The sequence below is a fragment of the Carcharodon carcharias genome, chromosome 24, assembly GCF_017639515.1.
Source record: "Carcharodon carcharias isolate sCarCar2 chromosome 24, sCarCar2.pri, whole genome shotgun sequence".
NCBI lineage: Eukaryota > Metazoa > Chordata > Chondrichthyes > Lamniformes > Lamnidae > Carcharodon > Carcharodon carcharias.
In genome coordinates, this window is record NC_054490.1 from 11750691 (window position 1) to 11771200 (window position 20510).

Sequence of the window (20510 nt, forward strand, 5' to 3'; positions counted from 1 at the left end):
GAGGAGGTTACAGAGCTAGGGAGGGTTGGGTGGGCTGGAGGAGGTTATAGAGATAGGGAGGGTTGTAGGGTCTGGAGGATGTTATATAGATAGGGAGGATTGTAGGCACAGGCAGAGGTTACAGTGTTTGGGAAGGTTGTAGGGGTTGGAGGATGTTACAGAGATAGGGACTGTTGTCGGGAGTGGTGGAGGTTACAGAAATAGGGACGGTTGTAGTGGCAGGAGGAGGTTACAGAGATAGGGAGGTTTGTAGGGGTTGCAGGAGGATACAGAGAAAGCGAGGGTTGTAGGGTCTGGAGCAGTTTACAGAGTTTGTGAGGTATGTAAGGTCTGGAGGAGGTTACAGAGATAGGGAGGGTTCTACGTGATGGAGGATTTTACAGAGATAGGGAGGGTTGTAGCGCTGGAGGAGGTAACAGAGGTAAGGAGTTTTTTGTGAGGAAGAGGTTAAAGAGCTAGGGAGGGTTGTGTGGGCTGGAGCAGTATACAGACATAGGGATAGTAGCAGGGGCTGGAAGTGTTCATAGAAATGGGGAGGGTTGTAGGTGCAGCAGGATATTACAGGGATGCGTAGGGTTGTCGGAGCTGGAGCAGGTTACAGATATCGGGAGGTTTGTAGGGGCTGGAGGAGTCTACAGAGATATGGCGTGTTGTCGGGTCTTGAGGAGGTTACAGAGATAGGGAGGGATGTAAGGGCGGCCGGAGGTTACAGAGATAGGGAGTGTTGTAGAGTCTGGTGGAGTTTACAGAGATAGGGAGTTATGTATGGGTTGGAGGAGGTTACAGAGGTAGGGAGGTTTTTAGGGGCTGGAGGAGGTTACAGAGATAGGGACGGCTGTGGGGGCTGGAGGAAGATACAGAGACAGGGAGGGTTGTCGGGGCTGGAGCAGTGTACAGACATAGGGAGAGTACTGGCGGCTGGAGGTGTTCATAGAGATGGGGAGGGTTGTAGGTGCAGCAGGATATTACAGGGACGCGTAGGGTTGTCGGAGCTGGAGAAGGTTATAGATATCCGGAGTGTTGTATCAGCTGAAGGAGTTTACAGATATAGGGAATGTTGTTCGGGCTGGTTGAGGTTACAGAGATAGCGAGGGTTGTAGGGGCAGAAGGAGGATACAGTGATAGGGTTGTAGGGGCTAGAGGAGGTTACAGAGATTGGAATGTTGTAGGGGCAGGAGCAGTTTACGGAGGTTGTAAGGGGTGTAGGGTCTGGAGGAGGTTACAGAGATTGGTAGGATTCTTGGGGCTGGAAGAGCTCACAGAAATATCGAGGATTGCAGCGGCTGGAGGAGGTTATCGAGATTGGGATGGTTTTAGCTGCTGTAGGAGGTTACAGAGATAGGGAGGGTTGTAGGAGCTGGAGGAGGTTACAGAGATAGGGATGGTTGTAGGGGCTGGATGAGGTTACAAAGATAGGGAGGATTGTAGGCGCAGGCGGAGGTTACAGAGATAGGGAGGTTTGTTGGGGCTGGAGGAGGTTACAGAGACAGGGAGGTGTGTAGGGGCTGGAGGAGGTTACAGAGATAGGGAGGGTTGTAGGGGCAGGAGGAGGATACAGTGATAGGGAGTGTTGTAGGGTCTGGTGGAGGTTTCAGAGATAGGGAGGTTTGTATGTGCTGGAGAAAGTTACAGAGTTACGGAGGTTGTAGGGGCTGGAGTAGGTTACAGAGATAGGGAGGGTTGTAGGGCTGTAGGAAGTTACAGAGACAGGGACGGTTGTAGGGGCAGGAGGAGGTTACAGAGTTGGTGAGGTTTGTAGAGTGTTGAGGATGTTACAGTGATAGGGAGGGTTATAGAGACTGGAGGATGTTTCAGAGGTAGGGAGTGTTGCAGCGGCTAGCGGTGGTTACAGAGATTGGAATGTTGTAAGGGCAGGAGCAGTTTACGGAGATTGTAAGGGGTCTAGGGTCTGGAGGAGGTTACAGAGATTGGTAGAATTCTAGGGGCTGGAGGAGCTCACAGAAATTTCGAGGATTGCAGCGGCTGGAGGAGGTTATAGAGATAGGGATAGTTGTAGCTGCTGGACGAGGTTACAGAGATAGGAAGGGTTGTAGGGGCTGGATGAGGTTACAGAGATAAGGAGGGTTGTAGGCGCAGGTGGAGATTACAGAGATAGGGAGGGTTGTAGGGGCTGGAGTAACTTACAGAGATAGGGACGGTTGTAGGGGCTGGAGGAGGTTACAGTGATTAGGCGGGTTTTCTGGGCAGGAGGAGGTTACAGAGATAGGGAGCATTGTAGGGGCTGGAGCAGGTTAAAGAAATATGGAGGGTTGTAGGGGCTGGAGGAGGTTATGGAGATTGGGTGGGTTGTATCTGCTGGAGGATGTTGCAGTGATAGGGAGGGTTGTGGGGGTTGGAGGAGGTTACAGAGATAGGGATGGTTGTAGGGAGTAGTAGAGGTTACAGAGATAGGGTGGGTTGTAGGGCCAGTTGGAGGTTTCAGAGAAATGGAGGGTTGTAGGGGCTTGAGGAGGTATAAGAAATATGGAGGGTTGTAGGCGCTGGTGGAAGTTACAGAGACTGGGAAAGTTGTAGCTGCTGGAGGATGTTACAGAGATAGGGAGGGTTGTAGGGCTGGAGGAGGATACAGATAAAGGGAGGGTTGTAAGGGCTTGAGAAGGAAACAGAGAAAGGGAGGGTTGTAGGGTCTGGAGCAGTTTACAGAGTTTGTGAGGGATGTAAGGTCTGGAGGAGGGTACAGAGATAGGGAGGGTTGTGTGGGCTGGAGGAGTTTATCGAGATAGGGAGGGTTGTAGGCGCAGGCAGAGGTTACAGTGATAGGGAGGTTTGTAGGGGTTGGAGGATGTTACAGAGATAGGGACGGTTGTCGGGATTGGTGGAGGTTACAGAAATAGGGACGGTTGTAGGGGCAGGAGGTGGTTACAGAGATAGGGAGATTTGTAGCTGCTGGAGAATTTTACAGAGATAGGGAGGTTTGTAGGGGTTGGAGGAGGATACAGAGAAAGCAAGGGTTGTAGGGTCTGGAGCAGTTTACAGAGTTTGTGAGGTATGTAAAGTCTGGAGGAGGTTAAAGAGATTAGGAGTTTTGTTTGGGAGAAGGAGGTTAAAGAGCTAGGGAGGGTTGTATGGGCTGGAGCAGTATACAGACATAGGGATACTAGCAGGGGCTGGAGTTATTCATAGAGATGGGGAGAGTTGTAGGTGTAGCAGGATGTTACAGGGACATGTAGGGTTGTCGGGGCTGGAGGAGGTTACAGATATCGGGAGATTTGTAGGGGCTGGAGGAGGTTAGACGTATAGGTTGTTTTGTAGGGGCTGGAGGAGGTTACAGAGATCGGGAGGTTTGTAGGGGCTGGAGGAGGTTACAGAGATTGGGAAGTTTGTAGGGGCTGGAGGATGGTACAGAGATAGGGAGGGTTTTAGGGACTGAAGGAGGTTACAGAGATAGGGAATATTTTTGGGGCTGGAGGAGGATACAGTGAGAGGGATGGTTGTAGGGTGTAGTGGACGATACAGTGTGAGGGAGTGTTGTAGGGGCAGGAGGAGGTTACAGAGATAGGGAGGTTTGTAGGGCAAGGTGGAGGTTACAGAGAAATGGAGGGTTGTAGTGGCTGGAGGAGGTTACAGAGATTGGGTGGGTTTTCTGGGCAGGAGGAGGTTACAGAGATAGGAAGCATTGTAGGGGCTGGAGGAGGTTAAAGAAATATGGAGGGTTGTAGGCGCTGGTGTAGGTTACAGAGACTGGGAAAGTTGTAGCTGCTGGAGGATGTTACAGAGATAGGGAGGGTTGTAAGGGCTTGAGGAGGATACAGAGAAAGGGAGGGTTGTAGGGTCTGGAGCAATTTACAGAGTTTGTGAGGGATGTAAGGTCTGGAGGAGGTTACAGAGATAGGGAGGGTTCTACGTGATGGAGGATTTTACAGAGATAGGGAGGGTTGTAGCACTGGTGGAGGTTACAGAGATAAGGTGTTTTGTTTGTGAGGAAGAGGTTAAAGAGCTAGGGAGGGTTGTGTGGGCTGGAGGAGGTTATGGAGATAGGGTGGGTTGTAGGGTCTGGAGGATGTTATAGAGATAGGGAGGGTTGTAGGGTCTTGAGTTTATAGAGATAGGGAGGGTTGTGTGGGCTGGAGGAGGTTATCGAGATAGGGAGGATTGTAGGCACAGGCAGAGGTTACAGTGTTTGGGAAGGTTGTAGGGGTTGGAGGATGTTACAGAGATAGGGACGGTTGTCGGGAGTGGTGGAGGTTACAGAAATAGGGACGGTTGTAGTGGCTGGAGGAGGTTACAGAGATAGGGAGGTTTGTAGCTGCTGGAGAATGTTACAGAGATAGGGAGGTTTGTAGGGGTTGGAGGAGGATACAGAGAAAGCAAGGGTTGTAGGGTCTGGAGCAGTTTACAGAGTTTGTGAGGGATGTAAGGTCTGGAGGAGGTTACAGAGATAGGGAGGGTTCTACGTGATGGAGGATTTTACAGAGATAGGGAGGGTTGTAGCACTGGTGGAGGTTACAGAGATAAGGAGTTTTGTTTGTGAGGAAGAGGTTAAAGAGCTAGGGAGGGTTGTAGGGGCTGGAGCAGTATACAGACATAGGGATAGTAGTAGCGGCTGGAGGTGTTCATAGAAATGGGGAGGGTTGTAGGTGCAGCAGGATATTACAGGGACGCGTAGGGTTGTCGGAGCTGGAGGAGGTTACAGATATCGGGAGGTTTGTTGGGGCTGGAGGAGTGTACAGAGATAGGGAGTGTTGTCGGGTCTTGAGGTTACAGAGATAGGGAGGGATGTAAGGGCGGCCGGAGGTTACAGAGATAGGGAGTGTTGTAGAGTCTGGTGGAGTTTACAGAGATAGGGAGTTATGTATGGGCTGGAGGAGGTTACAGAGATAGGGAGGGTTGTAGGAGCTGGAGGAGGTTACAGAGATAGGGATGGTTGTAGGGGCTGGATGAGGTTACAAAGATAGGGAGGATTGTAGACGCAGGCGGAGGTTACAGAAATAGAGAGGTTTGTTGGGGCTGGAGGAGGTTACAGAGACAGGGAGGTGTGTAGGGGCTGGAGGAGGTTCAGAGATAGGGAGGGTTGTAGGCTCTGGTGGAGGTTTCAGAGATAGGGAGTGTTGTAGGGGCTGGAGGAGGTTACAGAGATAGGGAGGGTTGTAGGGCTGTAGGAAGTTACAGAGACAGGGACGGTTGTAGGGGCAGGAGCAAGTTACAGAGTTAGTCAGGTTTGTAGGGTGTTGAGGATGTTACAGTGATAGGGAGGGTTGTAGAGACCAGAAGATGTTTCAGAGGTAGGGAGTGTTGTAGGGGTTAGCGGTGGTTACAGAGATTGGAATGTTGTAGGGTCAGGAGCAGTTTACGGAGATTATAAGGGGTCTAGAGTCTGGAGGAGGTTGCAGAGATTGGTAGGATTCTAGGGGCTGGAAGAGCTCACAGAAATTTCGAGGATTGCAGCGGCCGGAGGAGGTTATTGAGATAGGGATAGTTGTAGCTGCTGGACAAGGTTACAGAGATAGGAAGGGTTGTAGGGGCTGGAGGAAGTTACAGAGATAGGGACGGTTGTAGGGGCTGGAGGAGGTTAAAGAAATATGGAGGGTTGTAGGGGCTGGAGGAGGTTATAGAGATTGGGTGGGTTGTATCTGCTGGAGGATGTTGCAGTGATAGGGAGGGTTGTGGGGGTTGGAGGAGGTTACAGAGATAGGGATGGTTGTAGGGAGTAGTGGAGGTTACATAGATAGGGTGGGTTGTAGGGCCAGTTGGAGGTTTCAGAGAAATGGAGGGTTGTAGGGGCTGGAGGAGATTAAAGAAATATGGAGGGTTATAGGCGCTGGAGGAGGTTACAGAGACTGGGAAAGTTGTAGCTGCTGGAGGATGTTACAGAGATAGGGAGGGTTGAAGGGCTGGAGGATGGTACAGAGAAAGAGAGGGTTGTAGGGTCTGGAGCAGTTTACAGAGTTTGTGAGGGATGTAAGGTCTGGAGGAGGGTACAGAGATAGGGAGGGTTGTAGGGGCTGGAGGAGTTTACAGAAATAGGGAGCGTTGTAGGGTCTTGAGGAGGTTACAGAGATAGGGAGGGTTGGGTGGGCTGGAGGAGGTTATAGGGATAGGGAGGGTTGTAGGGTCTGGAGGATGTCATAGAGATAGGGAGGGTTGTAGGCACAGGCAGAGGTTACAGTGATAGGGAGGGCTGTAGGGGTTGGAGGATGTTACAGAGATAGGGACTGTTATCGGGAGTGGTGGAGGTTACAGAAATAGGGACGGTTATAGTGGCTGGAGGAGGTTACAGAGATAGGGAGGTTTGTAGCTGCTGGAGAATGTTACAGAGATAGGGAGGTTTGTAGGGGTTGGAGGAGGATACAGAGAAAGCAAGGGTTGTAGGGTCTGGAGCAGTTTACAGAGTTTGTGAGGTATGTAAGGTCTGGAGGAGGTTACAGAGATAGGGAAGGTTCTTCGTGATGGAGGATTTTACAGAGATAGGGAGGGTTGTAGCGCTGGAGGAGGTTACAGAGGTAAGGAGTTTTTTGTGAGGAAGAGGTTAAAGAGCTAGGGAGGGTTGTAGGGGCTGGAGCAGTATACAGACATAGGGATAGTAGTAGCGGCTGGAAGTGTTCATAGAAATGGGGAGGGTTTTAGGTGCAGCAGGATATTACAGGGACGCGTAGGGTTGTCGGAGCTGGAGGAGGTTACAGATATCGGGAGGTTTGTAGGGGCTGGAGGAGTGTACAGAGATAGGGAGTGTTGTCGGGTCTTGAGGAGGTTACAGAGATAGGGAGGGATGTAAGGGCGGCTGGAGGTTACAGAGATAGGGAGTGTTGTAGCGTCTGGTGGAGTTTACAGAGATAGGGAGTTATGTATGGGTTGGAGGAGGTTACAGAGGTAGGGAGGTTTTTAGGGGCTGGAGGAGGTTACAGAGACAGGGAGGGTTGTATGGGCTGGATGAGGTTACAGAGATAGGGAGGGTTGTAGGGCTGTAGGATGTTACAGAGACAGGGACGGTTGTAGGGGCAGGAGGAGGTTACAGAGTTAGTGAGGTTTGTGGGGTGTTGAGGATGTTACAGTGATAGGGAGGGTTGTAGAGACCGGAGGATGTTTCAAATGTAGGGAGTGTTGTAGCGGCTAGCGGTGGTTACAGAGTTTGGAATGTTGTAGGGGCAGGAGCAGTTTACGGAGATAGTAAGAGGTCTAGGGTCTGGAGGAGGTTACAGAGATTGGTAGGATTCTAGGGGCTGGAAGAGCTCATAGAAATTTCGAGGATTGCAGCGGCTGGAGGAGGTTATAGAGATAGGGATAGTTGTAGCTGCTGGACAAGGTTACAGAGATAGGGAGGGTTGTAGGCGCAGGCGGAGATTAGAAAGATAGGGAGGGTGATAGGGGCTGGAGGAAGTTACAGAGATAGGGACGGTTGTAGGGGCTGGAGGAGGTTTCAGTGATAGGGACGGTTGTAGCGCCGGAGGAGGTTACAGAGATAAGGAGTTTTGTTTGGGAGGAGGTGGTTAAAGAGCTAGGGAGGGTTGTAGGGGCTGGAGCAGTATACAGACATAGGGATAGTTGCAGGGGCTGGAGGTGTTCATGGAGATGGGGAGGGTTGTAGGTGCAGCAGGATATTACAGGGACGCGTAGTGTTGTCGCTGCTGGAGGATGTTACAGATATCGGGAGGCTTGTAGGGGCTGTACAGAGATAGGGAGTGTTGTAGCGTCTTGAGGAGGTTACAGAGATAGGGAGGGATGTAAGGGCGGCCGGATGTTACAGAGATAGGGAGTGTTGTAGAGTCTGGTGGAGTTTACAGAGATAGGGAGGGTTGTATGGGCTGGAGGAGGTTACAGAGATAGGGAGGTTTTTAGGGGCTGGAGGTGGTTACAGAGGTAGGGACGGCTGTAGGGGCTGGAGGAAGTTACAGAGACAGGGAGGGTTGTAGGGGCTGGAGCAGTATACAGACATAGGGATAGTAGCAGGTGCTGGAGGTGTTCATAGAGATGGGGAGGGTTGTAGGTGCAGCAGGATATTACAGGGACACGTAGGATTGTCGGAGCTGGAGGAGGTTACAGATATCGGGAAGGTTGTAGGGGCAGAAGGAGGATACAGTGATAGGATTGTAGGGGCAGGTGGATATTACAGAGATAGGGAGGGTTGTAGAGTCCAGAGGATATTACAGAGGTAGGTAGTGTTGAAGGGGCTAGAGGAGGTTACAGAGATTGGAATGTTGTAGGGACGGGAGCAGTTTACAGAGATTGTAAGGGGTCTGGGGCTGGAGGAGGTTACAGAGATAGGGAGTGTTGTAGGGGCTGGAGGAGTTTACAGAGATTGGAATGTTGTAGGGGCGGGAGCAGTTTACAGAGATTGTAAGGGGTGTAATGTCTGCAGGAGGTTACAGAGATTGGTAGGGTTCTAGGGGCTGGAAGAGCTCACAGAAATATCGAGGATTGCAGCGGCTGGAGGAGGTTATAGAGATTGGGATGGTTGTAGCTGCTGTAGGAGGTTACAGAGATAGGGAGGGTTGTAGGAGCTGGAGGAGTTTACAGGGAAAGGGAGGGTTGTAGGGTCTGGATGATGTTACAAAGTTAGGGAGGGTTGTAGGCGCAGGTGGAGGTTACAGAGATAGGGAGGTTTGTTGTGGCGGGAGGAGGTTACAGAGACAGGGACGGTTTTAGGGGCTGGAGGAGGTTTCAGAGAAATGGAGGTTTGTAGGGTCTGGAGGATATTACAGTGATTGGGCGGGTTTTCAGTGCAGGAGGAGGTTACAGAGATAGGGAGCATTGTAGGGGCTGGAGGAGGTTAAAGAAATATGGAGGGTTGTAGGGGCTGGAGGAGGAAATAGAGAAAGGGGGGGGGGTGGAGGGTCTGCAGCTGTTTACAGAGTTTGTGAGGGATGTAAGGTCTGGAGGAGTTTACAGAGATAGGGAGGGCTGTACGGGATGGAGGAGGTTATAGAGATAGGGAGGGTTGTAGCGCTGGAGGAGGTTACAGAGATAGGGAGGGTTGTAGGAGCTGGAGGAGGTTACTGAGATAGGGAGGGTTATAGCGCTGGAGGAGGTTAAAGAGATAGGGAGATTTGTTTGGGAGGAGGAGTTTAGAGGGATAGGGAGGGTTGTAGGAGCTGGAGCAAGATACAGAAATAAGGTGAGTTGTAGGGGCTGGAGGTGTTTATAGAGATAGGGAGAGTTGTAGGTGCTGGAGGAGGTTAAAGAGGTAGGCAGTTTTGTTTGGGAGGAGGAGGTTAAAAAGATAGGGAGGGTTGTAGGGGCTGGAAGAGGTTGCAGAGATAGGGAGGGTTGTCGGCGTTGCTGGAGGGTACAGCATAGGGAGGCTTCTAGGTGCTGGAAGAGCTTACAGAGTTAGGGAGTCTTGTAGGGGCTGGGGGAGGTTACAGAGATAGGGAGTGTTGTAGGGGCTGGGGGAGGTTACTGAGTTAGGGACGGTTGTAGGGAGTGGTGGAGGTTACTGAGATAGGGAGGGTTGTAGGGCCAGGTGGAGGTTACAGAGAAAGGGAGGGTTGTAAGGTCTGGAGCAGTTTACAGAGTTTGTGAGGGATGTAAGGTCTGGAGGAGGTTACAGAGAAAGGGAGGGTTGTATGGGATGGAGGAGGTTACAGAGATAGGAAGTATTGTAGCGCTGGAGGAGGTTACAGAGATAGGGAGGGTTGTAGCGCTGGAGGAAGTTACAGAGATAAGGAGTTTTGTTCTGGAGGAGGAGGTTAAGGAGCTAGGGAGGGTTGTAAGGGCTGGAGCAGTATGCAGACATAGGGATAGTAGCAGGGGCTGGAGGTGTTCATAGAGATGGTGAGATTTGTAGGTGCAGCAGGATATTACAGGGACACGTAGGGTTGTCGTGGCTGGAGGAGGTTACAGATATCGGGGGGTTTGTATGGGCTGGAGGAGGCTAAAGGTACAGGTTGGTTTGTAGGGCCTGGAGGAGTTTACAGAGATAGGAATGTTGTAGGAGCTGGAGGAGGTTACAGAAATAGGGAGCGTTGTAGGGTCTTGAGGTTACAGAGATAGGGAGGGTTGTGTGGGCTGGAGGAGGTTATCGAGATAGGGAGGGTTGTAGGCGCAGGCAGAGGTTACAGTGATAGGGAGGGTTGTAGGGGTTGGAGGATGTTACAGAGATAGGGACGGTTGTCGGGATTGGTGGAGGTTACAGAAATAGGGACAGTTGTAGGGGCAGGAGGTGGTTACAGAGATAGGGAGGTTTGTAGCTGCTGGAGAATGTTACAGAGATAGGGAGGTTTGTAGCTGCTGGAGAATGTTACAGAGATAGGGAGGGTTGTAGGGGCTGGAGGAGGATACAGAGAAAGGGAGTGTTGTAGGGTTCTGGAGCAGTTTACAGAGTTCGTGAGGGATGTAAGGTCTGGAGGAGCTTACAGAGATAGGGAGGGTTGTATGGGATGGAGGAGGTTACAGAGATAGGGAGGGTTGTAGCGCTGCAGGAGGTTACAGAGATAAGGAGTTTGGTTTGGGAGGAGGAGGTTGAAGACCTAGGGAGAGTAGTAGGGGCTGGAGCAGTATACAGACAGGGAAGCGTAGGGTTGTCGGGGCTGGAGGAGGTTACAGATATCGTGAGGTTTGTAGGGGCTTTAGGAGGGTACACGTATAGTTTGGTTTGTAGGCCCTGGTGGAGGTAACAGAGATCGGGAGGTTTGTAGGTGCTGGAGGAGGGTGCAGAGATAGGGAGTGTTGTGTGGGCTGGAGGAGGTTATAGAGATAGGGAATGTTGTTGGGGCTGGAGGAGGTTACAGAGATAGGGAGGGTTGTAGGAGCTGGAGGAGGTTACAGAGATAGGGAGGATTGTAGAGGCTGGAGGAGGTTACCGAAATAGGGAGGGTTGTTGGGGCTGGAGGAGGTTACAGAGATAGGGAGGGTTGTAGGAGCTGGAGGAGGTTACAGAGATAGGGAGGATTGTAGAGGCTGGAGGAGGTTACCGAAATAGGGAGGGTTGTAGGGGCTGGAGGAGGTTACAGAAATAGGGAGTGTTGTAGTGTCTTGAGGAGCTTACAGAGATAGGGAGGATTGTGTGGGCTGGGGGAGGTTATAGAGTTAGGGAATGTTGTTGGGGCTGGAGCTGGTTACAGAGATTGGGAGGGTTGTAGGCGCAGGCGGAGGTTACAGTGATAGGGAGGGTTGTAGGGGTTGGAGGATGTTACAGATATAAGGACGGTTGTAGGGAGTGGTGGAGGTTACAGAGTTAGGGACGGTTGTAGGGGCAGGAGGAGGTTACAGAGATAGGGAGGTTTGTAGCTGCTTGATGATGTTAAAGAGATAGGGAGGTTTGTGGGGCCTGGAGGAGGATACATAGAAATGGAGGGTTGTAGGGTCTGGAGCAGTTTACAGAGTTTGTGAGGGATGTAAGGTCTGGAAAATGCTACAGAGATAGGGACGGTTGTATGGGATGGAGGAGTTTACAGAGATAGGGAGGTTTGTAGCGCGGGATGAGGTTACAGGGCTAAGGAGTTTTGTCTGGGAGGAGGAGGTTAAAGACCTAGGGAGGGTTGTAGGGGCGAGAACAGTATACAGACATAGGGATAGTAGCAGAGGTTGGAGGTGTTCATAGAGATGGGGAGGTTTGTGGATGCAGCAGGATATTACAGGGACGCGTAGGGTTGTCGGGGCTGGAGGAGGGAACAGATATCGGGAGGTTTGTAGGGGCTGGAGGAGGTTACATAGATCGGGATGTTTGAAGGGGCTGGAGGAGGTTACAGTGATAGGGAGGGTTGTAGGGAGCAGTGGAGGATACAGAGATAGGGAGGATTGTAGGGAGCAGTGGAGGTTACAGAGATAGGTAGGTTTGTAGGGCCAGGTGGAGGTTACAGAGAAATTGGGGGTTTTAGGGGCTGGAGGAGGTTACAAAGATAAGGAGGGTTCTAGGGGCTGCAGGAGGTTAAAGAAATATGGAGGGTTGTAGGGGCTGGAGCACGTTACAGAGATTGGGATCGTTGTAGCTGCTGGAGGATGTTACAGAGATAGGGAGGGTTGTAGGGGCTGGAGGGAGATACAGAGAAAGGGATGGTTGTAGAGGCTGGAGCAGTTTACAGAGTTTGTGAGGGATGTAATGTCTGGAGGAGGTTACAGAGATAGGGAGGGTTGTATGGGTTGAAGGAGGTTTCAGAGTTGAGAGGGTTTTAGCGCTGGATCAGGTTACAGAGCTAAGGAGTTTTGTTTGGGAGGAGGAGGTTAAAGACCTATGGAGGGTTGTAGGGGCTGGAGCAGTATACAGACATAGGGATAGTAGTAGCGGCTGGAGGTGTTCATAGAGCTGGGGAGGGTCTTGGAGCAGCAGGATATTACAGGGACGCGTAGGGTTATCGGGGCTGGACGAGGTTACAGATATCGGGAGGTTTGTAGGGTCTGGAGGAGGGTACAGGTATAGGTTGTTTTGTAGGGGCTGGAGGAGGTTATAGAGATAGGGAGGGTTGTTGGTGCTGGAGAATGTTACAGAGATAGGGAGGGTTGTAGGCGCAGGCGGAGGTTACAGTGATAGGGAGGGTTGTAGGAGCAGGAGGAGGTTACAGAGATAGGGAGGTTTGTAGCTGCTGGAGGATGTTACAGAGTTAGGGAGGTTTCTAGGGGCTGGAGGAGCGTACAGAGATAGGGAGGGTTGAAGGCGCAGGAGGAGTTTACAGTAATAGGGAGGGTTGAGGGGATTGGAGGAGCTTACAGAGATAGGGATGGTTATAGGGAGTAGTGGAGAATACAGAGATAGGGAGGTTTGTAGGGGCAGGAGGAGGTTACAGAGATAGGGAGGGTTGTAGGGGCTGGAGGAAGTTACAGAGATAGGGAGGTTTGTAGGGGCTGGAGGAGGTTACAGAGATAGGGAGGGTTGTAGGGGCTGGAGGAGGATACAGAGATAGGGAGGGTTAAAAGGGGCTGGAGGAGATTACAGAGATAGGGAGGGTTGTAGGGTCTGGAGCAATTTACAGAGTTTGTGAGGGATGTAAGGTCTGGAAAATGTTACAGAGAAACGGAGGGTTGTACGGGATGGAGGAGTTTACAGAGATAGAGATGGTTGTAGCGCTGGAGGAGGTTACAGAGATAAGGAGTTTTGTTTGGGAGGAGGAGGTTAAAGACCTAGGGAGGGTTGTAGGGGCTGGAGCAGTATACAGACATAGGGATAGTAGCAGGGGCTGGAGGTGTTCATAGAGATGGGGAGGGTTGTAGGTGCAGCAGGATATTACAGGGATGCGTAGGGTTGTCGGGGCTGGAGGAGTTTACAGATATCGGGAGGTTTGTAGGGGCTGGAGGAGTTTACAGGATATAGGTTGTTTTGTAGGGCCTGGAGGAGGTTACAGAGATCTGGAGGCTTGTAGGGGCTGGAGGAGGTTACAGAAACAGGGAGCGTTGTAGGGTCTTGAGGAGGTTACAGAGATAGGGAGTGTTGTGTGGGCTGGAGGAGGTTATCGAGATAGGGAAGGTTGTAGGGGCTGGAGGAAGTTCCAGAGATAGGGAGGTTTGTAGACGCAGGCGGAGGTTACAGTGATAGGGAGAGTTGTAGGGGTTGGAGAATGTTACAGAGATAGGGATGGTTGTAGGGAGTATTGGAGGTTACAGAGATAGGGATGGTTGTAGTGGCTGGAGGAGGTTACAGAGATAGGGAGGTTTGTAGCTGCTGGAGGATGTTACAGAGATAGGGAGGTTTGTAGGGGCTGGAGGAGGATGCAGAGAAAGGGAGGGTTGTAGGGTCTGGAGCAGTTTACAGAGTTTGTGAGGGATGTAAGGTCTGGAGGAGGTTACAGAGATAGGGAGGGTTGTAGCACTGGAGGAGGTTACAGAGATAGGGAGGGTTGTAGCACTGGAGGAGGTTACAGAGATAGGGAGGGTTGTAGCACTGGAGGAGGTTACAGAGATAAGGAGTTTTTTTTAGGAGGAGGAGGTTAAAGACCTTGGGAGGGTTGTAGGGGCTGGAGCAGTATACAGACATAGGAAGAGTAGTAGGGGCTGGAGGTGTTCATAGAGATGGGGAGGGTTGTAGGTGCAGCAGGATATTACAGGGACGCGTAGGGTTGTCGGAGCTGGAGGAGTTTACAGATAACGGGAGGTTTGTAGCGGCTGGAGGAGGGTACAGAGATAGGGAATGTTGTATGGTCTTGAGGAGGTTACAGAGATAGGGAGGGTTGTATTGGCTGAAGGAGGTTACAGAGATAGGGAATGTTGTTGGGACTGGAGGAGGTCACAGAGACAGGGAGGGTTGTAGGCGCAGGTGGAGGTTACAGAGATAGGGAGGGATGTAAGGGCAGTCGGATGTTACAGAGATAGGGAGTGTTGTAGGGTCTGGTGGAGGTTACAGAGATAGGGAGGGTTGTATTGGCTGAAGGAGGTTACAGAGATAGGGAGGTTTTTAGGGGCTGGAGGAGGTTACAGAGATAGGGACGGCTGTAGGGGCTCGAGGAATTTATAGCGACAGGGTGGATTGTAGGGGCTGGAGGAGGTTACAGAGATAGGGAGAGTTGTAGGGGCAGAAGGAGGATACAGTGATTGGGAGGGTTGTAGGGGCAGGAGGATGTTACAGAGATAGGGAGGGTTGTAGATTCCGGACGATGTTACAGGGGTAGTGAATGTTGTAGGGGCTGGAGGAGGTTACAGAGATTGGAATGTTGTAGGGGCAGGAGGAGGTTACAGAGATAGGGAGGGTTGTAGGGGCTGGAGGAGGTTACAGAGATTGGGAGGGTTGTAGGGGCAGGAGGAGGATACAGTGATAGGGAGTGTTGTAGGGGCTTGAGGAGGTTTCAGAGAAATGGTGGGTTGTAGGGGCTGGAGGATGTTACAGAGATAGGGAGGGTTGAACAGGATGGGGGAGGTAACAGGGATAGGAAGGGTTGTAGCGCTGGATGAGGTTATAGAGCTAAGGAGTTTTGTTTGGGAGGACGAGGTTAAAGACCTAGGGAGGGTTGTAGGGGCTGGAGCAGTATACAGACATAGGGATAGTAGCAGGGGCTGGAGGTGTTCATAGAGATGGGGAGGTTTGTGGGTGCAGCAGGATATTACAGGGACGCGTAGGGTTGTCGGGGCTGGAGGAGGTTACAGTTTTCGGTGGGGGTTTGTAGGGGCTGGAGGAGGCTAAAGGTATAGGTTGGTTTGTAAGGCCTGGAGGAGGTTACAGAGATTGAGAGGTTTGTAGGGGCTGGAGGAGGTTACAGAAATAGGGAGCGTTGTAGGGTCTTGAGGAGGTTACAGAGACTGGGAGGGTTGTATGGGCTGGAGGTGTTTACAGGGATAGGGAATGTTGTTGCGGCTGGAGGAGGTTACAGAGATAGGGAGGGTTATTGGCGCAGGCGGATGTTACAGATATAGGGACTGTTGTAAGGGCAAGAGGAGGTTACAGATACAGGGAGGTTTGTAGGGGCTGGAGGAGGTTACAGAGTTGGGGAGTGTTGTAGGGTCTGGAGGATGTTACAGAGTTAGGGAGTGTTGTAGGGGCTAGAGGAGGTTACAGAGATTGGAATGTTGTAGGGGCAGGAGCAGTTTACAGAGATTGTATGGGGTGTAGGGTCTGGAGGAGGTTACAGAGATTGGTAGGGTTCTAGGGGCTGGAAGAGCTCACAGAAGTATCGAGGATTGCTGCGGCTGGAGGAGGTTATAGAGATTGGGATGGTTGTAGCTGCTGGAGGAGGTTACAGAGATAGTGAGGGTTGTAGGAGCTGGAGGAGGTTACAGAGATAGGGAGGGTTGTAGGAGCTGGAGGAGGTTAAAGAGATAGGAGGTTTGTAGGAGCTGGAGGAGGTTAAAGAGATAGGGAGGTTTGTACGGGCTGTATGAGGTTACAGAGATAGGGAGAGTTGTAGCGCTGGAGGAGGTTAAAGAGATAGGGAGATTTGTTCGGGAGGAGGAGTTTAGAGGGATAGGGAGGGTTGTAGGAGCTGGAATAAGATACAGAAATAAGGAGAGTTATAGGGGCTGGAAGTGTTTATAGAGATAGGGAGAGTTGTAGAGGAAGCAAGAGGTTACCGGGATGCGGAGGGTTGTATGGGCTGGAGGACGCTACAGGGATTGGGACGGTTGAAGGGGCTAGTGGAGGTTACAGAGATAGTGAGGGTTGTCGGGGCTGGAGGAGGTTACAGATATTGGGAGATTTGTAGAGGCTGGAGGAGGCTACAGGATATAGGTTGGTTTGTAGGGGCTGGAGGAGGTTACAGGGATCGGGAGTTTTGTAGGGGCTGGAGGAGGGTACAGAGATAGGGACAGTTGTAGGGGCTGGAATAGGTTACTGAAATAGGGAGCGTTGTAGTGTCTTGAGGAGATTACAGAGATAGGGAGGGTTGTAGGTTCAGGCGGAGGTTACAGAGATAGGGAGGTTTGTAGGGTCTGGAGGAAGTTAGAGAGTTAGGGAGGTGTGTAGGGGCTGGAGGAGGTTACAGAGATAGGGTGGGTTGGAGGGGCAGGAGGTTAGAGATAGGGATGTTTGTAGGGGCTTCAGGATGTTACAGAAATAGGGAGCTTTGTTTGGGAGGAGGAGGTTAAAGAGACAGGGAGAGTTGTAGGGGCTGCAAGTGTTTATCGAGATAGGGAGGTTTGTAGGTGCAGCAGGAGATTACAGGGATAGGGTGTGTTGCAGGGGCTGGAGGAGGTTACAGAGACAGGGAGGGTTTCAGGGGCTCGAGGAGGCTACAGGTATAGCGGGTGTTTTAGGGCCTGGCATAGGTTACATTGATAGGTTGGGTTGTACTGGCTGGAGGAGGTTACAGAGATAGGGAGGATTATAGGGTTTGGAGGAGTGTACAGAGATAAGGAGGCTTGTCGAGGCTGGAGGAGTATACAGAGATAGGGAGGGTTTTAGGGACTGGAAGAGGTTAGAGAGATAAGGAGGGTTGTAGGGGCTGGAGGAGGATACAGAGATAGGGAGGGTTGTAGGCACTGGAGAATTACAAGGATAGGGAGGTTTGTAGAGGTTGGAGGAGGTTACAGAAATAGGGAGGGTGGAGGGGCAGGAGGAGGTTACAGATGGAGGGAGGGTTTTTGGGACAGGAGGAGGTTACAGAGATAGGGAGAGTGTATTTGGGGCTGGAGGAGGATACAGAGATAGAGAATGTTGTTGGGGCTGGAGGAGTTTACAGAGATAGGGAGTTTTCTAGGGACTGGAGGAGGTTACTGAGATAGGGAGGGTTGTAGGGGTTGGATGAGGATGCAGAAATAGGGAGGGTTGTAGGGACTGGAGGAGGTTACAGCAATAGGGAGGGTTGTACTGTCTGGAGGAGCTTACATAGATAGGGAGGGTTGTAGGGGCTGTAGTAGGTTACAGAGATAGGGAGGGTCATAGTAGCTGTAGGAGGTTACACAGATAGGGAGGGTTGTAGCAACTGGAGGAGGTTACAGAGATAGGGAGGGTTGTAGGGGCTGGAGGAGGTTACAGAGTTAGGGAGTGTTGTAGGGCCTGGAGGAGGTTACAGAGATAAGGAGTGTTGTAGGGCCTGGAGGAGGTTACAGAGATAGGGAGGGTTGTAGGGCCTGGAGGAGGTTACAGAGATAGGGAGAGGTGTAGGGGCTGGAGGTTGTTACAGAGATAGGGAGGGTTGTAGGGGCTGGAGGAGGTTACAGAGATAGGGAGGGTTGTAGGGCCTGGAGGAGGTTACAGAGATAGGGAGAGTTGTAGTGGCTGGAGGTGTTTATAGAGATAGGGATGGTTGTAGGTTCAGCAGGAGATTACAGGGATGGGGAGTGTTGTAGGGGCTGGAGGAGGTTACAGAGATAGGGAGGGTTTCAGGGGCTCGAGGAGGCTACAGGTATAGCGAGTGTTTTAGGGCCTGGTATAGGTTACAGTGATAGGGTGGGTTGTACTGGCTGGAGGAGGTTACAGAGATAGGGAGAGGTGTAGGGGCTGGAGGTTGTTACAGAGATAGGGAGGGTGTAGGGGCTGGAGGTTGTTACAGAGATAGGGAGTGTTGTAGGGGCTGGAGGAGGTTACAGAGATAGGGAGTGTTGTAGGGCCTGGAGGAGGTTACAGAGATAAGGAGAGGTGTAGGGGCTGGAGGTTGTTACAGAGATAGGGAGGGTTGTAGGGCCTGGAGGAGGTTACAGAGATAGGGAGTGTTGTAGGGCCTGGAGGAGGTTACAGAGATAGGGAGAGGTGTAGGGGCTGGAGGTTGTTACAGAGATAGGGAGGGTTGCAGGGGATGGAGGAGGTTACAGAGATAGGGAGTGTTGTAGGGCCTGGAGGAGGTTACAGAGTTAGGGAGGGTTGTAGGGCCTGGAGGAGGTTACAGAGATAGGGAGTGTTGTAGGGCTTGTAGAAGTGTACTGAGATAGGGAGGCTTGTCGAGGCTGGAGGAGTATTCAGAAATAGGGAGGGTTGTAGTGGCTGGAGGAGGTTACAGAGATAGGGAGGGTTGTAGTGGCTGGAGGAGTTTACAGAGAGAGGGAGGGTTGTAGGATCTGGAGGAGTTTATAAAGATAGGGAGGGTTGTAGCGGTTGGAGGAAGATACAGAGATGGGGAGGGTTCTAGGGGTTGGAGGAAGATACAGAGATAGGGAGGATTGTAGGGACTGGAGGAGGTTACATTGATAGGGAGGGTTGTAGGGTCTGGAGGAGGTTACAGAGATAGGGCGGGTTGTAGGGACTGGAGGAGGTTACAGAGATAGGGAGGGTTTCTGGGACAGGAGGAGGTTACAGAGATAGGGAGAGAGTTCTAGGGGCTGGAGGACGTCACACCTATCATGAGGGTTGTAGGGGCTGGAGGAGGTTACAAAGATAGGGAGGGTTGTAGAGGCTGGAGGAGGTTACAGAGATAAGGAGGGTTGTAGGGGTTGGAGGAGTTTACAGAGATAGGGAGGGTTGTAGGGGTTGGAGGAGGTTACAGAGATAGTGAGGGTTGTAGGGGTTGGAGGAGGATACAGAGATAGGGAATGTTGTAGGGACAGGAGGAGATTATAGAGATAGAATGGTTTTTTGGGGCAGGAGGAGGTTACAGAGATAGGGAGGGTTGTAGGGGCTGGAGGAGGTTACAGAGATAGGGAGGGGTGTAGGTGCTGGAGGAGGTCACAGAGATAGGGAGGGTTGTAAAGGCTGGAGAAGGTTACAGAGATATGGAGGGTTGTAGGTGCTGGAGGAGGTTACAGAGATAGGGAGGGGTGTAGGGGCAGGAGGAGGTTACAGAGATAGGGAGGGTTGGAACGCAGGAGGGGTTTACAGAGATAGGGAGGGTTGGAGGAGCTGGAGGAGTTTATAGAGATAGGGAGGGTTGGAGGGGCAGGAGGAGGTTACAGAGATAGGGAGGGTTGTAGGGGCAGGAGGAGGTTACAGAGATAGGGAGTGTTGGAGGGGCAGGAGGAGATAAAAGAGATAGGGAGGGTTGGAGGTGCAGGAGGAGTTTACAGAGATAGGGAGGGTTGGAGGGGCAGGAGGCGGTTACAGAGATAGGGAGAGTTGGAGGGGCAAGAGAAGTTTACAGAGATAGGGAGGGTTGGAGGGGCAGGAGGAGGTTACAGAGATAGGGAGGGTTATAGGGGCTGGAGGAGGTTACAGAGATAGGGAGTGTTGGAGGGGCTGGAGGAGGTTACAGAGATAGGGAGGGTTGTAGGGGCTGGAGGAGGTTACAGAGATAGGGAGGGTTGTAGGGGCTGGAGGAGGTTACAGAGATAGGGAGTGTTGGAGGGGCTGGAGGAGGTTACAGAGATAGGGAGAGTTGTAGGGGCTGGAGGAGGTTACAGAGATAGGGAGGGTTGTAGGGGCTGGAGGAGGTTACAGAGATAGGGAGGGTTGTAGGGGCTGGAGGAGGTTACAGAGATAGGGATTGTTGGAGGGGCAAGAGAAGTTTACAGAGATAGGGAGGGTTGGAGGGGCAGGAGGAGGTTACAGAGATAGGGAGGGTTATAGGGGCTGGAGGAGGTTACAGAGATAGGGAGTGTTGGAGGGGCTGGAGGAGGTTACAGAGATAGGGAGGGTTGTAGGGGCTGGAGGAGGTTACAGAGATAGGGAGGGTTGTAGGGGCTGGAGGAGGTTACAGAGATAGGGAGTGTTGGAGGGGCTGGAGGAGGTTACAGAGATAGGGAGAGTTGTAGGGGCTGGAGGAGGTTACAGAGATAGGGAGGGTTGTAGGGGCTGGAGGAGGTTACAGAGATAGGGAGGGTTGTAGGGGCTGGAGGAGGTTACAGAGATAGGGAGTGTTGGAGGGGCTGGAGGAGGTTACAGAGATAGGGAGGGTTGGAGGGGCTGGAGGAGGTTACAGGGATAGGGAGGGTTGGAGGGGCTGGAGGAGGTTACAGGGATAGGGAGTGTTGGAGGGGCTGGAGGAGGTTACAGAGATAGGGAGTGTTGGAGGGGCTGGAGGAGGTTACAGTGATAGGGAGTGTTGGAGGGGCTGGAGGAGGTTATACCAACAGTTGATGGGCCCAGGGGAGCTGATGGGTGAACGGGGACATGACGGGGGTAGACATTCTGCTGTGTGTGAGCCGCTCACGGCCGAGCGCCCGGCGACTGAACCTCCAGTCTTGGCCGTTCTGTTGGTCTGGGGCCTTCGGGAATGAAGATCTGACGTCCGTTGTGTTTCTAACCACCACCCACCCCCTGCGCCCCCCCAGCAGAAAGTCGCTGCCGAGGAGCTGCTCCCGCCCGGCCTGTCCAAGCCAGTCCCAGACGG

At 52.0% G+C, this 20510-nt stretch overlaps 1 protein-coding gene across 1 annotated transcript in view; it reads right to left on the reverse strand.

Annotated features, from left to right (window-relative positions):
* tmem134 (transmembrane protein 134) overlaps window positions 1-20292 on the reverse strand; it is a 108743-nt gene extending 88451 nt beyond the window's left edge. The window contains exon 1 of the mRNA XM_041173891.1: window positions 20248-20292. Coding sequence (XP_041029825.1) covers window positions 20248-20292 — 45 coding nt within the window. The remainder of the gene's footprint in view (window positions 1-20247) is intronic.
* Between the last annotated feature and the right edge of the window lie 218 nt (window positions 20293-20510).